This window comes from Neomonachus schauinslandi, chromosome 15 (assembly GCF_002201575.2).
Source record: "Neomonachus schauinslandi chromosome 15, ASM220157v2, whole genome shotgun sequence".
NCBI lineage: Eukaryota > Metazoa > Chordata > Mammalia > Carnivora > Phocidae > Neomonachus > Neomonachus schauinslandi.
Window position 1 is genome coordinate 37,397,060 of NC_058417.1, and position 22,304 is coordinate 37,419,363.

The following is a 22,304-nucleotide window of genomic DNA, read 5'->3' on the forward strand; positions in this document are numbered from 1 at the left end:
GTTGGGGCCCCAGATGCCTATTTTTCTCCCATGGCAATGTCCAGGCCTGAGCTGGGAGCCCAAGCCCTGCCTAAGCGTGCCCCTGTCTAAGCTGAGATCCATCTTCCCATCAGGGGAAACTGAGGCTTGATGAGGAATCAAGGAACAAATTCAGAACAAATGGCTAGATGCCAAAGTCCTCTACAAATTGGAAACTAAGCCTTGAACATACCAAGAAGGGTGATAGACATTGTGAAGAACTTCCTGATGGTAAGACCTCAGGGGAAGGCTGGGTCGGCTCAGAGATGGAAAGGTAGCGTGAGGTGGGGGGTATGGGAGTGAGGTGGCCTACGGTGGGGGTGGGAACGGAGTACAGAGCATAAGAGTCTCCTGAAAACCGATGGGATGACGGTGGGGTAGGTACTCCTGTTTAAAGGAGAAAAGAATCCAAAAAAAATTTTTTTTCAAAACCTGAGTATTCCCCCTCAAAAATTCCTTCCCCAAAGCCAAACCTTTGTGGAGGCAGTGGTAGGAATTAGACAATCCGGGAGAGTACAGGGCATTGGACTCTCCTGGAGCGGGGGGGGGGGGCTCTTACATAAGAGAAAGGGATGCAAAATTAAAATCCTAGATATTCCCCCCTCCAAAAAAAAATGTCTTCCCCAAAGCCAAACTCCGCCAGGGGCTTGGGGGGCCTGGGGGCAGTGGGTGACTCACCTGGGCCGGCTGGCCAGCCCCGGACGGGGCGGAGTCGCCATGCAGGTGGGAGCAGAGGGAGCTGAGGAGGCACACGGGGTCCACGGTCCAGCCGCCAACCTGTGTGTGCGAAGGGGGGGACACCCCATTAGGGGGAGCGGGCAGGAGCCGCTGGGGGACTGTGATGGGGCGGGGAGGGACATTCCTGGGACAAGCTTTGGCACAGAGCTCGCACCCCAGAGGGACCTGCAACACTCGCTAGTCCCTTCCCGAGGCTGGATCTCTAACGAGAGCCCCTGGTCTGTTTCTGGATGTTTCTCTTCTGTCCGACTGGGGGGCTTTCTGAGCCCAGGAGAAGGCCTCCTCCATCAGATACTCCTGAATTCCTTTTCTTCACTTCTTGACAGGCTCCCTGTGCACTTTGCCAGTGAGCCGTTCCTCACCTGTCTGCTCTTCCAGCTCCTCATTCCCTCCGCTCTGAAGATGTCACCTCCTACCTCACAGAGACGGGAACCATTCCGCAGGGGTCCTCACCTCCCTGTGCCTTTGCAGTGACAGCCCCCCCTTCTTCCCTGTCAACTCCCACCCCGGGGCCACACCACACGTAAGGCTTGAAACCCATCACCTCCTGATTCCCCAGGACCTTTTCCCCCGAGGCCCTCGCCCCCCTCGGCATCCCCAAATTCATTCATCTTCATTCATTCCACTGCCATTCACCCAGCCGGCACTACCCTTAGGCGCCGGGCCCTCCCCGGCCAGGGAACCGCTGTAGGTCCTACCCACTCACACTCTTAACGGAGGGAATGAATGAGTGAATGAACAAAGGAATGAATTTGTGAGCGAATTGCTGTGCTTTGACTCATCTACTAAGTATTTGCTGAGTGTCTATCTGTGCAGGGGACCATGCCAGACACTTCTGAGGCCCTCCAACGCACCCACACCTCCCCTCTCAGGCCTGCTGCCCCCTGAGGCCATCACCCCCGCTGTCTTCATCTTTTTATGGCCAAACCTCCCAGACCGATCTGCGCCCCAGGTCGTGCTCTCTCGCCACCTCCAATTTCCTCAACCCCTGAAACGGGCCATTACCTCGCCACACCACGAGAGATGAGGGGTATCCTCTGGACCCACAGATCCCAGCCAGTCCCAATGGCTCTTTCTCTCTCTCTCCCCCTCACCTCGGGCTGACTTCTGAAGTGCAGGTCATCCTCCTCCTGGGCCTTTCTCCTCTTCCTCATGATGGGAGAGAATGTTCCTGGCTCCTCCTTACCACTGTCATGGCCTTCTCCCCAGTCAGACTCCATTCTGCCCTGGTGGCCCCACCTATGCCCCGGTGGCCCCACCTATGCCCCGGTGGCCCCGCTTATGCCCGGGCGGCCCCGCTTATGCCCTGGGTCCCACTGCCATTCTGCCTTGATCAGCACGCTCAATCTCCTCCCGAAGCTGTTGTCCCTTCAGAGTCCTGGGCTGTACATACGGCGCGCCTAATGGGCATCCCGGTGAATGTTCTCCCTGCTCTGCAAACTCACCTCCCATATTCCTGTCTCCCATCCTCCAAATGTTTCCTTCCCACCCCCTTATTTCTCCCCTAGGCACCGATATCTCCCTGCTACCGAGGTTTTCTGTCTTTGGCTCCTCGGTCCAGTCAGCAAACAAGCCTTGGTCAGTCTTCTCTCCAGTCCCCCATCCCTTTCCCTTCATCTCCCTAACACACTCTCTTCCTCTTCTCCTCCTCTGCCTCCCCCCATTGCCCCCTCCTATTCACCACCCCAAAACAACCACAGCCCTCCTAGCCACCACCATCTGGCCCCACTTCTCCAGTCTGCCCCCCCATCTCCCACTGCCTCCCACCCTGAGCCTTCAGCACCAGCCAGGTGGGCCTCTGTACCTGCCCCCAAACCGACTCAGGACCATGCCCACCTCTTATATCCCAGCTTCTGAAATAGCATTCTCTTCCTCGATGCCCATTCAGACCCTTTTCATCCTTCTAAGCCTAGTTTAGGTACCTCTTCCTCCAGGAAGCCTTTCCTGACCAGGCCTGCCTACTGGGTCTTCCCTTCTCTAAACCCCCTCCCAACTGACTGTGCCCCTCCTACTTCAGTGTAAGCATCCTTTCACCCCCTCCAGATCACAAGTGTCCCTGCCCCCTCCTCCCAAGCCAGAGCACATAGAAGGAACCCAAGAAGAGGGGCTCCCTGAGGGTGAGGGCCATATCTCCATCTGCAACTCTCCCTTATTCCAATCAGAACTCTGCTCCCAGGAGGACTCGGAAGCTGGGAAAAGGCAAAAGCAAGACAGAACTGGAGGTGACATCAAGGGGGAAGCGCACCAATGTGTCCTTGTCCCTGCTGTGACAATAGGAGTGGGGACACTCTTCCCCTTTCCCAGCCACACCCAGCAGCCCCTGGAAAGGGGGATGGAGCAAGACAGGTGTGGGAGCAGGGACTGACACCCCCAGGCCCAACTGAAATAGTGTGGATGGGATGTACCACCCTCCCCTCCTCTGCCTCTCCCCGAGCGGACAAGGCCTGGGTCTCCTAGGCCATCAAGGCATCTCACCAATGTGGGACTGTAGGCAGAAGGCTTGTCCCAAGAAAGAACTTTCCTACAGACAAGAAAGTCATACTTGGATGGAGAGGTACATCCAGGAACCCAAGGATTTGGGAGAGGTTTACAAGGGAAGCAACCCACCCCAGATAGAAGGAGGCAGGCCCTGGTCCAGAAGCAGGCACCCTGACTCCTCTGTAAGCCTTACTGATGGCAGGAGAGAAACCAAGGCAGCGTCTAGGTCAAAGTCACACAGCGAGTCTTGGCAGGGGTGGGGGGACAGGGAGGGAGGAGGTAAAGGCCCCAGGAGTTCTGGGCTTGTTCTTACAGGGGCTCGGGGCACAGCAGATCCAGCCTACTGAGGCTCCCAAGAGGGCCGTGTCACAGAGGGGCCACCCCGGGAGTCTCAGCTCCAGGCGGGACGGACCTTCAGGCTGGGAACAGTCAGTCCCCAAGACGGTCCCCTCCTCCTCCCCACCACTTCTTTGGCCTCCAAGACAACCTTCCTGCCGGTCAGCCCAGTCCAACCGCCCCTCTGCCTCTCTGCTCCATCCAGTGCTCCCAACTCCGGGACTGCAGGCAGAGGTCAGGAGGCTGAGCCCCCATCCCCTTCCTCCCCAGACTCCAGAAAAGGCCAACCAGGGCGACTCCCTGACTCCCCCTCTGTCGGGCTCCTCCTCAGACGCCCCACCGAATCAGGGCCCCGGGGGCAGGGGAGCACGGGGCAGACCCCTCCCCAGCCCACAGCCGGCCCCCACTCACCTGCTCACGCATCCTGTCCTGCTGGCCCCGCAGGGCCAGGGCGTGCTGGGGGTACTTGTTCTTCAGGTGGTCCATGAAGGCGTCGCGCTTGCGGTCGGCGTCCGCCTTCTGGAGCCCGCTAAGCGCCTCCAGGCTCTGGGCGGCGATCACCGTGTGCCTGCGCTCCGACGTGTGCACCAGCCCCACGTTGGAGAAGCGCCGGCCCCCGCCGCCCGCGCCGCCCCCGCCCCCCAGGGTCCGGTACTCCCGTGGGTACTCCGCATCGTCCGCAGACAGCATGGGGGGGCTGCTCCGCTCCGGATCTGCGAGAGGGGAGAGGGGGCACGGCGGGGTCACGGGGCGCCCGGCCTGGGGCTGCCCAGCCCTCACCGGGGGTCACTGCGGGGGGGACGGGGGAGCGGGGGACGGGCAGGCCTAAGGCGGGGCAAGAGGCGCCAGGCTGAGATGAGAGGGGCTGTCCACCCCCCAACTAGGGGACCGAAGAGGCAGCAGGGGGAGGGGCTCCAAGGAAGTTGGGGGGCAAGGGCAGGGTCCGGCTTCGTGCTCTGGCTTCGTGCTCTTCTTCGTTTGGAAGGGTAATGACTGCAGGTGAGGCGCTGTTTTTGAGGCCAAGGAGAGGTTGGAAGCAGGGGTCCTGAACATCTCTAGCCATGCGTCCCCTTCCTCCTTCCTACTGCTGGTGTGAACAGGTGAGGGAAGGGGCGTTTCCTTTAGATGGTTCCTGAAAGATGTGGAAAGGAGCCTGCCCAGTCTTCCTTTCATGAGCATCCTTTAAGGAGAGGTGTGTGTGCGTGTTGGGGGCAGGGGGAGACCCAAGCCTCCCCCCTCAGACTAGAATGTCCAGGACACACTTGTCCTAAAGGCTGGGACTGGCTTGGAAAGGGGCCAGGACTAGGATACTGGAGGCAGGAGTAATGATGGCAAGGAGATGGAGGCCCAAGGTCCGGGGCATGGGACCCTCCCTTTTCCCTCCCTCCCCAGAGACAGACAGATGGACAGACAGGGGAGGCTGGGCACAGAGAGGACAGTGAGAGAGAGATGGATTTGGGACAAACTCAAAGGAGAAAGAAAGCACACAGAACAGCTCAAGCCCTCCCCCCGGAACCCTCCCCTCCCCCTGCCCTCCCTTTCCTCAGTCTCCCCTCCCAACACACACACACACACACACACACACACACAAGTTCAAGACCTTTAAGGGATGCACAGGGGACAAAGGACAGTACAGAAGCAGAAAAAAAGAGAAGGCCGGGGGTTGAGGTCCCCATGCAGAATTCTGAATCCTTTTCCCATATGCCCACCATCCCTGAGCTCCTAACCTCACCAGGCCCAGCCCTGCTGTCTCCCACCCTCCAGCCTCAAAGTTGACTTTTCCACAGCCCAGCAGGGGACAGGGGTTCCAGAGTGCCACCCATGCCAGGCATGGTGTCGCCCACAGCAGGTGCCAGGTGTCTCCCCAATGGGAGACAAACACAGTCTCCCCGGCATACCTCCAGCCCCACCATCCACCAGTCTCAAAGCTGCATCCCCCAAGTATAGCCTAGGTCCAGGGCCATCAGGCACTGCAGCAGACAAATGCATCCCCACACAGGGGCTGACTCGCAGGGCCAAGTGGGGCAAAGAAGAGGAGGCTGGGGATTCTGGGACCCAGCCATGTTCCATCCAGTTGCCATGCCTCATTGGTCCCCTTCCTCCACACATCCACCGTGCATTAGGCCTGCTGCCAGGCCTCAGTCACCTCCTGTGAGCCACAGGGGGAAAGAAGAGATTCAGCCACATTTCAGGAAAAGCCACCCCTCACCCAACACAAACAAACACACACACACACACACACACACACGCCTCCTGAGCCTGTGGCTGAGGCATGTAGATCTGGGGGACAGCCTTTGAGGACCCAACACCTCCTACCAAAACTAAGGGAAGAATCGCTTCCACAGACACCGAGTTCCATGGCTTCCAAAGGCCTGACTGACCGCCATCATCATGGCCATCAACACCCTTTTGGGGGGCGGGGAGGGTTATCATTGTGGCCCCATTTCAGAGATGGGGCTGCTGAGGTTAGGGAAGTCCAGTGACATGCCCAAAGCCACAGTGAGTGATAGAGGCTAGATTTGACCCCAATATTTATTAGGTTGGCCTCATCCCCTCCCACCACACTTTCTCACCAACGCCTATTGACAGAACAATGGCATCACCAGAGGGCCCTAGGTGCTCGTCTCTGTTCATCTGCCCTCTCCCCAGCCTGGCACTGGGTCTCAGGTCCCTCCTGCCTCCCCCCCCACCCCAGGCATCTGTCCTTCTCGCTGCAGTGATCATCCTCCGGCATGCTTCCCAAAGTGAGGTCCAGATACACAGAACGGACCTTGGGAGGGACACTGTTTCACAGTTTAATACTTATACCTTTATTTTCATAAGGATTAGGAAAACCCCAAATAGAAGATCCAACCACTGATTTCATGGATATCATTCCTTGGGAAGGTAAAGAGATAAGGTTTCCTTTTAAGTAAATTTATTTAGGTTCAAAGGGAGTTAAGGAAAAACGTTGAGTTAATATGGTGCAGAGGGTCCCTGATCTGGAGGAAATTCTCAAAGATGGCCCTTGATTGAGTGGGGCTGGGAACCCTGGGACCATTGTCTTGAAGGCCTAGTCCCTGCCCTTGAGGAGCTTGGTGGCAGTCCAGGGTCCCAGTGAATGTGGCTGGAAAGGAGTCACCTGAATAATCATCCAGGAAGAGAGGCTAAGATGGGGGTGCTCTAGGCACCGGAGAAATAGCCCTAACCAGAGTCAGGGGGCTGCCTCCCATGACCCTTAACCTCTCTCTTCCACTTACTCTCAGCACCTGTGGAGATTTGCATTAGGTACAACTGAACAGAAGGAGACCCCCCCATAACCATAGCCCTCTCTTTGCCCAGGCAGGAGCAGATTCTGCCCGCCTGCTTTGCTGCTGTAACCCCAGGTCTAGAGTCTGGCCCAGCCCAGCCGGAGCCAGAGGGATCTCCTTCCTTGTGCCTGACAGCCAGGCTCACAGTGCCCTCTAAGGGCTCTGGACACACACAGGTGCAGGGGACAGGTCTCCAATTCTCATCTCGCACCCCCACCCCGCGCCCTCCTGCCCTCTGGGAGCCAGAAGAGCTGCTCATCCCCACCCCACCCTCCATGCCGGCACCTCCTTCCCTGGTTCCTAGTGGGAGATCTCAGCAAGTTTGGGCTGGGGCAGAGAGCAGCAGGGACTGGGGGAGATCCAGGGGTCATGTTGGTTCAAGGGGCAAGGCGGGCTGGCAAGGAGGGGTCCGGGCTGCTAGAGCGCTCAGTGGAGGGGACCGTGGACAGGTTCTTGCAGGCCTATTTATGACTGCAGTCTCATAAACCCCACTGCAGGCGCAGCGCTGGGAGTGGGGCAGAGTAGAGCCAGGACTGTCCCTGCCTTCTTGGGGTCAGGGCTCAGCCCTCAGGTGCCCAGGCATGGGTGGAGGGAGGAGGCAGGGGTGAGGCAGGAGCTGGATTCTGGGGGGTGGCAGAGAGAGGGGCAGGAGGGGCAGGAGAGACAATCTGCTAAGTCTGAGGGGTGGTGGGAAGGAGGGGCTTGGATTTGCAAAGCTCTAGCATCTCTTTAAGAACCTTTGAGATCCTCAGCTTTATTTAACAAAGACAGAAACTAGCTGGGTGGGGGTGGGTAGGGGGGAAGAGGTGAGGCTCCTGCTCTGTGCTTATTTCACTCCTTTCTGCAGGGCCCCAGGGGACTGGGAGGACTGACCTGGGGTTCTGGGCTGCAGGGCCATCCTATTACCCTTGGGAGAAGGAGGCCCGTGGGGCTCAGAGGACTCAGGCATGAGCTTCTGTCTTTGAGTCACAGGCACTCGAGGTCAGGGCACTGGGAGGAAAAGAACCCCAGGCCAGAGACACCCTGGGCTTCAAGTCAGCTCCTTTCCCGAAGGATTCTGGATTAACCTTTCATTTAGTTACTCATTCAGTAACAAATCTCTTCCCTCTCGGAGCCTGAGGGCACTAATCTGTAAAATGGGGATGTTCCCCTCTAAACCCTGCCCCTGTCTTGCAGGCCTTGAGAAGCTGGCAAGACGATGGAGGAGAAAGTGTGTTGTTTTGAATTAAAGGCACTCCTGGCACATCGGCTCCTGGGTCCCAGCAAGACAGGCTTTCCGGTACCCCTGCACCTGCTCCAGCCACCACTGAGTCCCCAGAGCAGCCCTGACCCTCCCCAGACTGAGCAGCCCAGGGAAAAGTGCCAGAGATCGATTCCAATCTAGCAAGCAGCAGGCTCTGGACACCCTGGCCCTGAGCAGACCAACGCTTCCCATTCAGTGGCAGGGGTGGTGAGGGGTCCATATGGGCAGGGGTCTTGAGGGGGTGGCAGAGGGGACAGATGGGACAGAGAGGCCTTGAGGGGGTAAGCAGGGACATGGGAATTGAAGGTGCAAAAGAAGGGCAGGCGGCTCTGAGGGAAGGGGAAGGGGTGGGGAGGCTGCGGAGGAGGAACCGAGCTGGGGTACACTGGGGAAGGGAAGTTGGCACTGAAGGCCCCTGAGAGATGGAGGCTGGGGGAGCCGGAGAGAGAGGTTGGGGTCAGAGGAGTTACCATCTGTCCAAGGTCACCCAGGTGTGCAAGGCCGATCATAACTGTCTTGTCGGAGATCCAAGCCCCAGAGAAGATGCCCTAGACTGGTGCAATCCAGCTCAGAATGAGGGGGGCGGAAAAGTGGGGAAAGGGGGTTCTGTCACCCTCAGCTCAGCCTTCCCAGCCTGGGCCCAGGAGAAGGGACACACACCTGAGGCTGGGGTGACAGGAGGAGGTGGGCGCCCCCCAGTGGCCGGCCGAGGATAAAGGCGCAGGCGCTTGGGAAGACGGCGACAATGTTCCGCCAGTTCCAAATTCCACCTTTATTTATGAGCCTGATTTATTTTTATCCTCCTCTGCATTTTTTAACATGAGATCACTGTAACTCATGATGAGAATGAAGATCCCCAAGTTTTAGTGACACCATCTCATTAGCCACCAAGCCCACCCCACCTCGTGTCTTTACCCCAGATGTCACTATTCTGTCCTCTGGCTGCCACTGGGCAACATTCACACATGACATCATCTTCAGAGGAAGGGAATGTGGAGAAGAGGAACGGGGGGGGGAGAGGGAAGAAGAGCAAGGAAGGGGAGGAAGTGGACGGAAGAAAAAGGAAGCTACAAGATCCAGAAAAGAGAGGTCTCTCTCTGGAGCCCCGGCTGTGAGGACCCCCAAGCTCAAGACCCAGAGTTTAGGTCCCTGTCTCCCTGTCCCCACAGAGATCAGGGGGCTGGTTGAGGCCTGAGAAGGCTTCCAGTGTGCCCCATCCATCGCCTGGGCTGAGATGGGGGCTGGGCACCAGCTCAGGGAGCTCACAGATCCCGGGGGCTAGATCCCGTGAGGCCCGCAGGCAAAAGGCAAGAGAAGGGGTGCACGGAGATTGCTGGAAGAGTGGAGGGCCTGGCTCAGACCCTAAAGTGCTTTACACACACACACACACACACACACACACACACACACACACGCACATGCAGCTCGAGGCTCCCCCTGCCGCCCCACAACCCCACCCCCATCTGCAGCCAAACAAGAGGAGTCCAAGTCACCCAGGAGGAGCCCCGAGGCGGCTGCCACCCTCAATTGTGCCTGGCAGCTCCATCCTGCTGGGTGCCTGCTGCAGTCAAGAAGAACACTGTGCTGGGAGGTCAGAGGCCAGAGGACAAAGGTCAAGCTTGGCAGAGGGTCCAGGACCTGGCGCAGGTGAGGTGATCATCGCTTGCCCCCCCCTCGAAGGAGGCGGCCTCTCTGTCTTTGGGCGCCCCTGGCTCTGTGCTCCTCGCGTGCCTGTGGCCCTCAGCCCCCGCTGTCTGTCTGTAGGTCCCTGGAGCAGAAGCCCATCTGTGTCTGTTTTCCAAAACCATCTTTTCCGCCCCATACCACAACAACCAAAGTCATTTTCCAGGCAATTGCCTTTCTGTAAACATTCCTGTGTAATATCCCCCCAAATTGCTAATGCCCAGCGCCCTGTTGAGTCTCCTTGTCACTCGAACCAGAGCCTCAGAGGTGGGGGCAGCCGCGGGAAGAAGGGCGATTGGAGGGGAAGAGGGAGCTGGACTAAGGTTGAGGGACAGGGCTTCATGTCCAGTTCCTGGCCCAGAGTGGGGGCCAGGAACCCCACACCTCAGGACAGCCTCTCTGGTCAGAGAGGATGGGGGCGGGGAACCCATGAGAAGGAGGCCTGGGAGGGAAGGGAGCCATCTGGAAAGCATGGGGCAGATGGTAAGACAATAAAGGTGACTTCCTGGGGTGCCTGGGTGGCTCAGTCGTTAAGCGTCTGCCTCCGGCTCAGGTCATGGTCCCAGGGTCCTGGGATGGAGCCCCGCATCGGGCTCCCTGCTCAGAGGGAAGCCTGCTTCTCCCTCTCCCACTCCCCCTGCTTGTGTTCCCTCTCTCGCTGTGTCTCTCTGTGAAATAAATAAAATCTTAAAAAAAAAATAAAGGTGACTTCCTGGTGCCTAGGAGCAGGGGCACTAGGGAGGCAGGGGCAAGGCCAGGCAAGCTGTCATCCCCGGGTCCCTGGGGAATGTGGGCGCTCCTCCCCACCCCCACTGCCAGGTGTCAGAGGGAGGACAGAGAAGTGGGAGGAGGCCAGGTGGAGCCCATCCCCCCTAGATGGACCACCGCTTGGACACTGCCATAGTGCAGAGAAGGTGGGCAAGGCAAGAGTGTGTCAGAGGCAGGGCAGCCCTTGGCTGATGCCTCCTCCCCAACCCCCAGCACTGATCTCCAGAGCCACACGGGGAAGGGCCTGGGGCAGGTTGATTCTCCTTGCAGTCCAGCCAGGGAAACTGAGAATTAGGGAGGTTGAGTGATTTCACTGGAGTCACCAGGCGGACTCCCTTCCCCTGCGCTGGGGTGGGGGCAGGGGGGTAGGGAAAAGGGGGACTAAGACTGTGGCCCATGCCGTGCCCACAGAGCCCTTCCACCCCCACGCGCAGAGAGCTCTGCGACCCCAGCCCCCAAGGAAGCTGGGCATGGAGACTCAGGAGGGGTGTGGGGCAGGGAACAAGGGAGCTCCAGAGGGAGCCGGGAGGCAGGGGAGGGTGCTGGGCACTGCCAGTCACAGCGTCATGCCGGCAGAAAAACACAAACCAATCTGCGTAGATTTAAAACCCACTGAAGGCTACTCAGTTGGTAAACGAGTTGGAATCGAATGAAAGGACCTCCTCGGGGCTGGGGGAAGGAGAGCTCACCTGCCTAGGAGGAGCCGTTGCGTGGGAGCCTGGGTCTGGGGTGCTCCCAGCAGAGCTTCTGGGGCATTCCCCAGGGAGAGAGAATTTGAGAGAGGACGGGTGTTGGGCTCCCTGAAGGCGCCGCCCCAGCCAGATGCTTCCCCTGCCGGCTCTTCCTTCTCACCCAGCCCTCTCTAGACCCTTTCCTGCTGATTCTGCTGCTTCTCAGGCTCGGGGCACAGCCTGTCCCTCCTTGCCCGGGGGGGGTGGGCACTAAGTGTAGGGCCCTGTTTGCCTCATTAGGTTGGAAGAAGCCTCGGTGCAAGGCCTTTGCTTCCTCCCTCAGACTGGAGGCTTCCTCGGTGGTAGAGCAACCACTCCCTTCAGATGGGGTTGGGGAAGACCCTCAGGCCACCTCAGCAGTGCGGGGGGGGGGGGGCATCAAAAACACCAGGCTTGGTCTCACTCAGCGCCTGTGACTGACTCATGCCTTGGCTCTGTGTGGCCGTGGAGTCCCCTCCCCATAGTGGGCAGGAGTGACATCTCCAGACTCTTCTGTGTACCCCTGCCTGCATCTTGAAAGCCACTCTCTGCTCTTCCTCCAGCCAAATGCCTCTCACAGGAAGGAAACCAAGGCCCAGAGAGTGGACCTGACCTAGTCATACCGGAGCTGGGGACAGAACCAGAAGTGGAACCCAGGCCTCCTGGCCCCCAGGGACAAGGATTTTTCCATTCCACTATGCCACTTTCCAGAAAGCAATTGCCAGGGGGGCGCCCGCAGGCCCCAGGAGGACACAGACTAACCATCTCCTTAGGAGGAATCAGCAGCAAGGTGGAAAACATGGCCTAGCACCCTGAGCCCCAGAGAAAAGAGCTGAGGGTCATGGGGGGCCACACCCCCAGGCACCCACCCCAGCCCCGGGGGATGCTCACCACAAAGAAATCAGGGGCCCCACATGGCACCCTGACCACACTCCTCAAACAAGACTCTCTCCCTGCAAAAGGGCCACAAGCCAGCTGCTTGCCCTCTTTTCCCTGTACCACCCCCCACCGCAAGCAGGCAAAGCTATGACATTACCAAAAATCACTGAATTTGGGGAGGAGAAAATGAGAAAGCTCTGTTCAAACCTAGCTCTGCCACTGACTAGTTGGGTGACCTTGAGCAGGTTAGCAGCCTCCCTGAGTCTCAGTCCTCTCATTTGTTTAAAAAAAAAAAAAAAGCTAGTAACACCCAGTAGACAGGCATGCAGGTTGTGCACTGAACAAAGGCACCAGCCTAGGGGGCAAACGGGGGACAGTTCCCTCCTGATCTGCCCGATCGCCTGATTTCCTTTTATTCCACTGTCAGAGTTGTATCAGACCCAGCATTGTACGGTTTTGATTTTTAGCTACTAATGAAGATCTGGCTAATTGACTTCCCTGGGAAGGGAGGGGGCGTAGATGCAGAGGGGAGCGTGTCCCCCTCAGTCTGAAGCTGTTGCTGGAAAAGCTGGGACCAGCCCTGGCGTGGGCCCACATGGCGCCGCGGGAACAAGCTAACTCCTGCGAGGCGGCTCCACCATCACACGCCCAGGGAAGGTGTCCTGTCAGCTCTGCATCTCCTTGGAGAGGCAGCCGAGAGGAACACAGGTTGAGAGGAAGAGAAGGAGCGAACACGGGAGGGTGGGAACGGAGGGAGGCAGGCACCTGTCCCCCAGCTCCCCCGCTGCTCTGAAGTGGCTGCCAGAGCTCCTGCTCTCCCAAGGGGGGCTCGGGCCTCGGGGCGCTGTGGCCAGGGCCGCAAGCATGGACAAAGGCACCACGCCCCTGAAGTCGCCTCCGGCCGAAAGCATGCCCAGAGGGGGACCCCCTGTTCCCGGGGGGAGAGACCCCAATCCGTGGCAAGTGAGGGGCAGAAGCCCCATCCATCACTCCCATCTTCCCACAGAAGTTGTCAGTAGCCAGTGTTCGGTGAGCGCCTCATCGGTGTTGGGCAGGAGCCCCAGACTGGCCAGATCCTTCCAGATCCTCCTCAGAGACACCATCCTTCTTGGGGTCAGGCTCCCCCTAGAAGGCCCTTTCTCTGCCAGCACCCAGACAGCTCCCTCAGCCACCAGAGCAACCAGGGTCCTGGTACCTCCAGATGCCAAGCTCACGCTCAGCTGCTCAGGGACACAATTCCGCTCTCCGGCCTCATACCTGTGCACCCCGGTGCACGCCCACGCGCCCAGCACCTGCTCACCAACGTGGGCCCAGTCACAACCTGCCTCACCTGCGCCCCCCTCACCTGCGCATCCACATGCAGAGAGGCACACCCAGGCCCCGGGCAGGACTGGGGTCCGCACACAGAAACCACCCTGACCACCCCGTCTGCCATCCCAGATGCCGTATGGACAGGCAGCACCCTGTGCCCATGTACACACAGTACATTTAAGACCCCCGGAGAGACCGCAGTGCATCCGGAGGCTCGCTCAACTGCCGGGTCAATCCATCTCCAGCCTGGAGTGCAAGACATTTGCCTATCCTGGATCTAGCTACACCTCAGGGAAGCGACTTGCTTGGCCCGTCTCCTGCTTTGCCAAGTTCAGGGCTTCCTTGCTAAAGTGTTCACATAATAGAGGGATGGGTCCAGAACCTCAAGACCGCTCCACTCAGACCGTTGTTGAACCAACAAGGCAACGCCAAGGACAAGGACAGGGCAGCCTCTGCCTTTGCTCTACCTCTGCAGGTGCTCAGCCCCCTCCACCAAGGGGAGGGGCCTGTGTGCCTTTGACCCACTTCCACCTGCTGCCCAAGGTGAAGCCTGGGCCACTGGGCTCCAAGGCTCAGCCCTCACCTCATGGGTTAATTACTCCACTGCCTTGCAAACCAACAGAGAACAAACAGTCAAATCTGCATCCCATCCCTCCCCCACCCTGGGGACACCAGGTTAGGGCCCAAGAGACTCCGGAGGGTGGAGGCCGGGAGAAGGCGGGAGACTCAGCAGATTCCCTGCCTGACCTGGGAAGCCAGATCAGATACCAGGGGCATCTTTCGGAAGTTTTCCCTGTTGCCTTACCCGAAACCCCCACCAGAGCAGATCCAGGAGGGTGGACCACAGGCTGGAAGGAAGCAATCAACAGTCTCCCCTTCCATCTGCAAGACTCGAAGACTCCAACCTTCTCTTCTCAAGTAAACGGCCCATTCCTCTGAAGTGATGAGGGGTAAGCTCAGCACCAGGCCCACTTGGTGCTGTGGGAGACACGGAGCCGCCTGAGTGACCCCCCACCCCCATAACCGTGCACACTCAGGATAGTCTGCAAGGCCTCTGCGGCTGGTGCTCACTCAGTGCTCAGGGTCCCCTTGTGAGGCTGCTCTCTCTCGCTTTACAGGCGAGGAACAGGAGGTTCAGGAAGAGTACCTTGTCTGGGGTCAGAGCTGAGAAGTGGAGGAACCTCATCTCGACGGTGGGGGTTCTCAGCTCAGATCCCCTTCATTTCTGTACACCCACTGCCCCAAGGGGGATGCTGACCCTGCCACCAAGGCATCCCTGAGTCCGTGGGCCAGAGCCTCTTCTGTGCTCCCCAAGTCCCTGAGAGGGTAATACTGGAGCAGCCCTCCGCCTGGATGAGGCACAGAGCCCCTCGGCACAATCTTCCCCAGGGGAGGCCTCCCAGCCAAAGATCTACATCTACGGGGGCTCTTCCCCAGGGCGGGGCAGGGAGGGAGAGAGGAGGGGCAGGGAGCAGAGCTGCTCGGGCACCACAGACGCCCAGGCTGGCGAGGGGTCCCACAGTCCTGAAAGAACCCCAGGGCCTTACCTTCTCACACTTCAGCTGGGTACGGAGTCCTCCCAATGCCTGCCATGGGGAACTGGAAACCCTCCCGACCTCGGGAACGCCATCCAGCCAGGGCTTGGATACCTCCAGGAATGGGGAACTCACTACCTCCAAAGTCATCAATCATCATGTGGGGTTCCTCCTTCCCTAAAATGAGCCAGCGTCTATGCCCACAGCCCTCAGAGGGACCCAGGGGCAGGTCACGACCTCTCCCTTCAGAGCAGGACGGGGGCTTCAGAACCTGAGTCTCCTCTTCTGAGCCCAACATTTCAGATCCTTCCTTCTGTGGCCTGGTTTTAGCCCCCCAGCCATCTGCACTGCCTTCTGTTGGGTGAGCCCCATGTTGTCACCACTCTTCCTAGTCGGTGGCCTTCAAAACTGCTCTGATGGTGTGATGAGGTCTGAGCAGCCCAAATAACCCCTCTCTGCTTCTGCCTTCACCAGCCCTCCCCCTGCCCCCAGCATGTGTGCTGGGGTAACAAGTGTCCAGGACATACCCAGCCCTGCTCTGGGACCAGAACACACCTCCCTTATCTCCTGCTGCTAACTCTCAGGCCTCCCCTGACCTCAAACCTCAGGGACCAACTTGACTCCTCCTGCCTGGGCTGGATGACTCTTCTGGCAAGGTCAGCTGAACCGGCCCACTCGTTCAAGGCACTTCCATCTGTCCTCTGGTGCCTGGCCTTGCTAATGTGGGAGTCTGCTCTGGGGCTCAGCCCTTCCCTGCAACTATATCCCCCACAGCCCCAGCGAGGAAGAGCCAAGGTCTAGGCACCAAAGGGTGTACTCAGGAGTCTGCCTAGGCAGCCTGCTCTGCCTGAGTCTCTGGTTAGTGGCCTGAGGCCCTTGATGCCCCGTCCGGCAGCCAGCCATCTCAGGGGTACGCCTAACTTTGAGGACTGGAAAACCACAGCCCACATAATAATATCTGATGCATATTAACCACGCAGTGCTTCCTCCTTTCTATTCTACTTCCTCCTCCCCAGTGCTGACCCTGCCGTACTGCCGGAGGGTCCCAGGCTCAGAAGGAGAGGCCCCCTCACCCCCAGCTGCTTCCCCGCACTGTGCCCCATATCTGCATCCCATGCTCGTGCGGTGGCTAATTCTGGCAGTAATCAGACAGTAATTATGGGGGAATCAGCAGTGCTGTCATCTCTGCAGCTCGGCACCTGTCACCACGCCACCATTCCCAGGCTGCTGGGATGGGACCGGAAGCTGAGGGAGGAGGGGTGTGCTGGGGTGAGGGGCATCTGCTCCCTCCCAGCCTCTGCAGCCCTCACCTCCTTCAGTCCTGCCTCCTCACAGGGCACGCGGCGCGTGTCGACCAGGTGGCCACTGGCCGCCCAGGGCAGGGACCGAACGCATGTGTCCACATGCCCCCGACCAGACAGCAGGAATGACACAGCAAGCCAAGGCTCAAATCTTGCCGAGGCCCTTTCACACAGGTGTGATCTTGACGGAGTCACTTTACTTCTTTGGCTGTTAGTTTCCACAATGACAAAGTGGGGAAACAGTGCCTGCCTTGGGAAGATGGGAAGAATCAAACACGTAAAGTGTCTAGCACCATGCTTAGCCCATGTGCGATCATGTATTCACTCAACAAACAGCACACACCTACTTGGTGAGTCACCATGATAAATGAATCACAGCTTGGCAAGGATCACACTGGGGCCACACTGGGGCACAGGTATTTTGTCTGGTTGGTGGTGTCCTGTTTTCCTGTTTTTAAGGAGCACGTGCACTGTCCCTCACCACAGTTCCCGCCTTTTCCTATGGTCCTCGGCTTCGCGCATTTCCTGCCCCTGAAGGCACTGCATTTGCTGTCCCCGAGAGCAAAAGTGGACTAGGAGGTTCCACTGGATCCAGAGCCAATGACCGTAAAAGATCTGACAATGCCACGGGTGTTCAGAGGGGCAAGCCTGGAGGTGGTCGGGGAGAGGCACTTCAGGGAGGAACAGAAATGGAGGTGGTCATCTCCCTGAAGGGGAGGGGGCCTCCTGGAAGAGGAATCACGGAAGCAAAGGTTCACAGTGGAGACAGGCCAGGCGCAGTGGGAGCTGCTGGAGACACAAGACATCTAAGGATCCTCCCTGATGCTGGATCTCGAGGCCCCAGACATGGCCACCTCCTCCAGAATGGTTTGTCAGGCGGGCCTCAGCGATAAAGCCACGATGTAAGACCCGTTCACAACCAAGCAGCAGCTGCCGTCACAATCAAGTCACCGAGTCACTTCCCTGGCCCCGGGCTCTTTTCCCCACGTGGAGAGGAACTCTGCCCCAAACGAAAGGAGGTCTGGAAATGGGAACCCCCTAACCTCCAGTCCCCCTCCTCCAGCTTCCCCCACTCCAGGGTCTGGAGCCCCTGGGGTGCCCCAGGGGTGGAACCAGGAATGGGGTTGGGGGAGGAAGGTGCAGATGAACCTCAGAGTCAGTTCTCAGTGGCATGAACTCTGGAGGAACCCTGCTCGAAGGATGGCAGAGAGAGGCAGAGGTGAACCGCTCCGCGTGGAGCATGAGACACTAAGGCTAGACCTAAGAGGCTAGAGCGCTCGAGGCAGAAGGGGAGTGCGGCTGAGAATGCCATAATGGATCATCTGTGTGACCTTGGGCATGTCGCTTAACCTTTCTGGTCTGTCTCCTCCCCCGTACAACATAGAACAGCACTGAGGCCACAGGCTGGTGGGTTGTGAGGATAAAACGAATAGAGCTTAACCCAGCGTATGGCTCATGTATTATCAAGTAAACATTCAATAAATATTGGTCATTAGTATTTTCATTATTACTGGGGATGATTTTTGCCCCCAAACTCAGCAAGGACTAAATGAGCCCCCCACCTCGCCAGGCCCACCCCACTCCTGAGGTGGCCTGACTCGGAGTCCACAAAGGGAGCTCGGAGGTCTCTTGTAACCAAACCAGAGTCAATGGTGAGGCCCTGACCCCACTGTGTCCACCTCCGTGGACAGCCCCCACCCCTCCCCACCCCTAATAATCCTTCACTTTTCCAAAACCCATCCACATCTTATTCCGCTCCGGGAGGGTAGGCAGTTCCGGGTTGTTTCCTCTTTACAGATGTAGGAAATCTTGGAAGGTACTGAGCTCCCTGCTTCTGGGGGTATTCCAGAAAAGGGTGGGTGAGAGAGGAGAGCATTCAGGCCCTCCTCCTGGTTCCCTGCCCCCCAAGCCCACTGGGGAGGCTGAGCCTCGGCCCCTCTGCTGTGGGTGTGGGGAAAGGGGCTTGGTGGCCCCTGGGACTGGGACTGGGGTGGGGGGGTGGCGTTGGGCAGAGGGGAAGAGTTGCAGTCTCAAGTGCTTCTGCCTCCCCCTTCCAGCAGCAGCCACGGGTGGGGGAGTGAGGGGAGCAGCCTCGTTGCTCTTTTAGGAAAACGGTAATTTTAATTAAGAGGCAGACAAACGAGCGCTCTGCAGATTGTCTCAGAGCAAAGTTATTAAAAAGCCATCAAGGCGTCGGCAGCAGCCACAGAGGCAAGGAGGGCCGCCTCCCCCAGCTGCCTGCCCAGATTGGGGCCGCAGCATCCTTCAGAGAGATGAAGGGCCGGAGGACGTGAGTCTGCAGACAGCCAAGACCCAGATCCCGCAGCCCCACTCCCCTGGGGCGGGGGCGGGGGGGGGCACAGAGCAGCAAGCAGACACTACTGGGGCTCAGGCTGCCCAGGATGGGAGGGGGCGTGGGCAGAAAGGGAACCAGCAGTGGGACCGTCCTTGCTGTAGGCCAGGCTCTGGACCAGCTGCTGCTTTTCCTGTGCTCTTCTCATCTGCCCTGCCAGGTTTTTTTTTTTAACTTACCCTCTTTTTTTTTTTTTTTTTTAAGTAAGCTCCACACCCAATGTGGGGCCCGAAGTCATGACCCCAAGATCAAGAATCACATGCTCTACTGACTGAGCCAGCCAGGCGCCTGCCAACCCTGCCATTTTACAGGCAGGAACACTGAGGCTCAGAGAGGAAAAGTGGCTTGTCCAGGCCCACAGAGCTAGGAAATGGCTTAAGTGAAGATTTGAACCCAGGTCAGGCTGCCTCTCAAGTCCAGTGCCCCAGGCTGCTGATCCCGGGCCCAGAAGTAGGGGGTCGGCTCCCTGAAGCCCTCTGAAGAGTCCTTGGCACTGGTCTAACAATGCTGCCCAAGTCCCCAGGGACTTGAGGCCTCGATCGCCGCTTACTTGGTGGGGGCACCCTGTGTGAGGGGCGCCTTCAGGTCAAGGGACACTCTACAGGGACATGAAGTACAGAGCAGTGGCCGGTAGGGGAGCAGGGGCGGACAGGGCGGCTGGGGACACAGAGTCACAGTCAGCTGGCCGAGCCACAGTCCGGGCTCCACAGCCGGGGAACTCAGCCAACTCCTTGCCCTCTATCTGCTCAGCACTTAAACAGTGAAAGAACTCCTATCTGTCTTGGTCACTGTTGGACTCAGACCTTAGCCCAGGGCCTGGCACAGAGAGGCTATTCAATAAATCTTTATTGAATGAATGAACGGACGGACAAATGAATGAATGAATGATTGAATCATTGAATAAATGAAATAAGATCACAGGTTTGCAAGTGCCTATAAACTAAACAGAGCTATACTGAGGTGGGGTGTGGTCCCATGTCCCACCCCCCACCCTCTGGCCTCCACGGGAACACGGGTTTCCCTCCGTAAGAAGGGCCCCCTGCTCCTGATCCCCTCTCCCCAGGCCCGCAGGCCCCTCAGCAGAGGGCCCCTGCCTCCTCCCCTGCTTCCCAGCCCCAACTGCATGGAAACTTTGCAGCCGGCACCCCTATGTACATGCACGCACACACGAACTCACATGCACACATAGACACGTTCTCCGCCAGGCAAGTTGCCCTCCCCAGAGTCAAGTCTCTGCTGTCCCCTCCCCTGGCAAAGGCCTGGGCCCACCAGGGATAGCCCCCCTCCCCCACTTCTGGCCCTCTAGGCTGGGGAGAGGCATTTGGCTAAAGAGCAGTGCGAGGCAGGGTGGTGGGGGGAGGCCTCCCTCCTGGCTTACTAACCTGGAGACTTTAAACAGAGGGAACAGAGTCCTGGAGCCTTCCCTCCCGCTGCACGCTGGAGCCCTGGGTGAGGGACAGGAAAGGAGGAAAGTCGTGAATGAATGCCCAGAGCCAGAGGAGAGGAGTTGGAGAGAGCGAGGGGTCCAGGTTGGGGCTCCCAAAGTGGGATGGGCCCCCAGCAGGGGCCTTGGGCCATGGGGTTGGAGGGGGGCAGGGACAGGGCAAGGCAGAGCCTTAGGAGCCGTCCCTTTAGGGGTCACTGGGGGGCTGGGGGCGCAGGAGGGATAGAGACTGGGTGTTGGGGGAAGAGCAGGGGCTGAAGGGGCAGAGACACTGGTGGGAGACAGACAGGAGGACAGACAGCAGGACGACACAGAAAACACGGGATCCCCAGAAGGAGGTCCCTAGGACAAACAGCCAACAAGCCAGGCCTGATGCTCCTTCCAGAAACGGGGGCAGGCCCTTTACTGGAGTGCTCACATAAGATCCCAAATGATAGCACCTTGGAGGGCCCATCAGCATCGCGCAACCAAGGTCACCACACATTGGAAGGCTGGTGGGGTCGGAGTCAGAGGTTGCCTGCCATCATTGCTCTGCTAACAGTCTTCTCCCAGCCCGAGACGCCCATCTGCTCCACTCACCCCCTAACCTTGAGGAAGGCCCCCCCCACCGCCTGTAACGGAGGAAACAGGGGCATTTCACACCCAAAAAGCACCAGGGCAGAGCCCCTCTCAGCTGTCCCTCACGGCTGCCTGCCGCCCTCCCTCCCTCCCCTGCAGGGAAGTCCTTCTAACTGTACCCTTTCCCCCTCCTGCTGCAGTACGGTCTACTGCCTTTCATCCTGGGGAAGGCGCAGGAAGCCCCTTCCGGCCCGGAGACAGTGTGGCCAGGACCCTCTCGGACCCCCCTCTCCTTCACTTGGCTGGCTCAGACCCATCCATACCCACATCACGTCTGGCTGCAAGAGTTCTCAGAGCCCCCTGCCAATCTCATGGTTCCAATTTTCCCACCGATTACCCAAGATGCAGGCGTCCCAGGGAGAAGCAGCTGTTGTACCCAGATGTGGGGACATTGACTAAGGGAAGAAATCAAGAACGCTCACTGACAGATCTAGCCCTAGAGGGCTTCCTGGACAAGTCAGTGCTGTTTGGGGTGGGGCGTGGAAGGGGCAGATGGACAGGGACACAGAGTCCAGGGGAGTGAAGACTCAGGAGGCCTACCTTCCTTCCCACCACCAGCCTTCAGTGGCAGCTCAAGGGACCCATCCCCAGATAAACTGAGGTGAGGATCTGGGTTTAAAAAAAAAACTAAAGAGGTTTTCTCATGTATGCCCCTTCCTCCAGGAAGACAAAACAGCTTCCCCCGTTCGGTCATTCCTTGGACAGTGAGTAGGACAAAGACAAAGAAATTACTATTTCTTGAAGGTTTCCAGTGAGCTAGGACCTCTACCTAAATTACCTCATTTAATCCCGGTACCCCACCCTTCGAGGAAAACACTGTTATTGGCCCCAATTTACAGATGAGGAAAATGAGCTTCAGAGGCGAAGTGACTTGCCCCAAACCACACACCTCTGACTCCAGAGCCCAAGCTCTTGACCCTTGAGCTAAGCTGCCTTCCATCTAGCCTCCCCAAGCCTTGGCTGTCTCCCCTCTTTTCAGCCCATGCTCCAGGATATGTAATTTCTGAAGGACAATAAGTGGAAGAGAAGGCTTTGCTTCTGTCTCCTTCTGCCTCATCCTAGGGGTGGGAGGCAGAAGATTCTAACTCTGGGCTGCGGAGGGACCAGGGACCAGGGGAGGGGATGAGCCGTTGGGTTCAGGAGGAGCCGGACTAGGATCTCCTGAGCTTTATCTTTGAGGTCTGGCCCCTCTGGGGGCTGCTTTCCTGCTCTCCCACCTCCTCCAGGAAGCCACTTGCAGTCCCCTTCTCCTTTTAACTTCCAGAAATCCCTGAGCACCCAGGCTAGGGAGAGTCTTAAAAGTCAGGGTCCAGCAAAGTGAGAGTCCGTGCCAGTCCTAACAGCCCTCACTCTTCCTCAGAGCCTTCTCTCTTAGAAAGCGGCTGGGACACGAATGGGGACGCATGGAGCCAGCCCAGCCACCGGGTGGGGGCGGAGTGGGCCGGGGGCAGCCCAGGAGAGGGGGCAGAAGGGCCGAGTCTTTCTCTGAAAGGGTTTCGGTGAGCCGTGGAATGCCTTCCTGAAGAGAAGAGATGGAATCGTTCATTCTTCCCAATGAGGCAGATGCTAGCGCCTTGGGTGACGCCGCAGACGCCCGCT

General features: G+C 58.4%; 1 protein-coding gene across 1 annotated transcript in view; it reads right to left on the minus strand.

Moving 5' to 3' along the window:
• SRCIN1 (SRC kinase signaling inhibitor 1) overlaps positions 1 to 22,304 on the minus strand; it is a 67,298-nt gene that overhangs the window by 36,461 nt on the left and 8,533 nt on the right. Inside the window, exons 2-3 of the mRNA XM_044921632.1 lie at positions 3,982 to 4,283; positions 697 to 795 (exon numbers count right to left, since the gene is read on the minus strand). Coding sequence (XP_044777567.1) covers positions 697 to 795; positions 3,982 to 4,283 — 401 coding nt within the window. The remainder of the gene's footprint in view (positions 1 to 696; positions 796 to 3,981; positions 4,284 to 22,304) is intronic.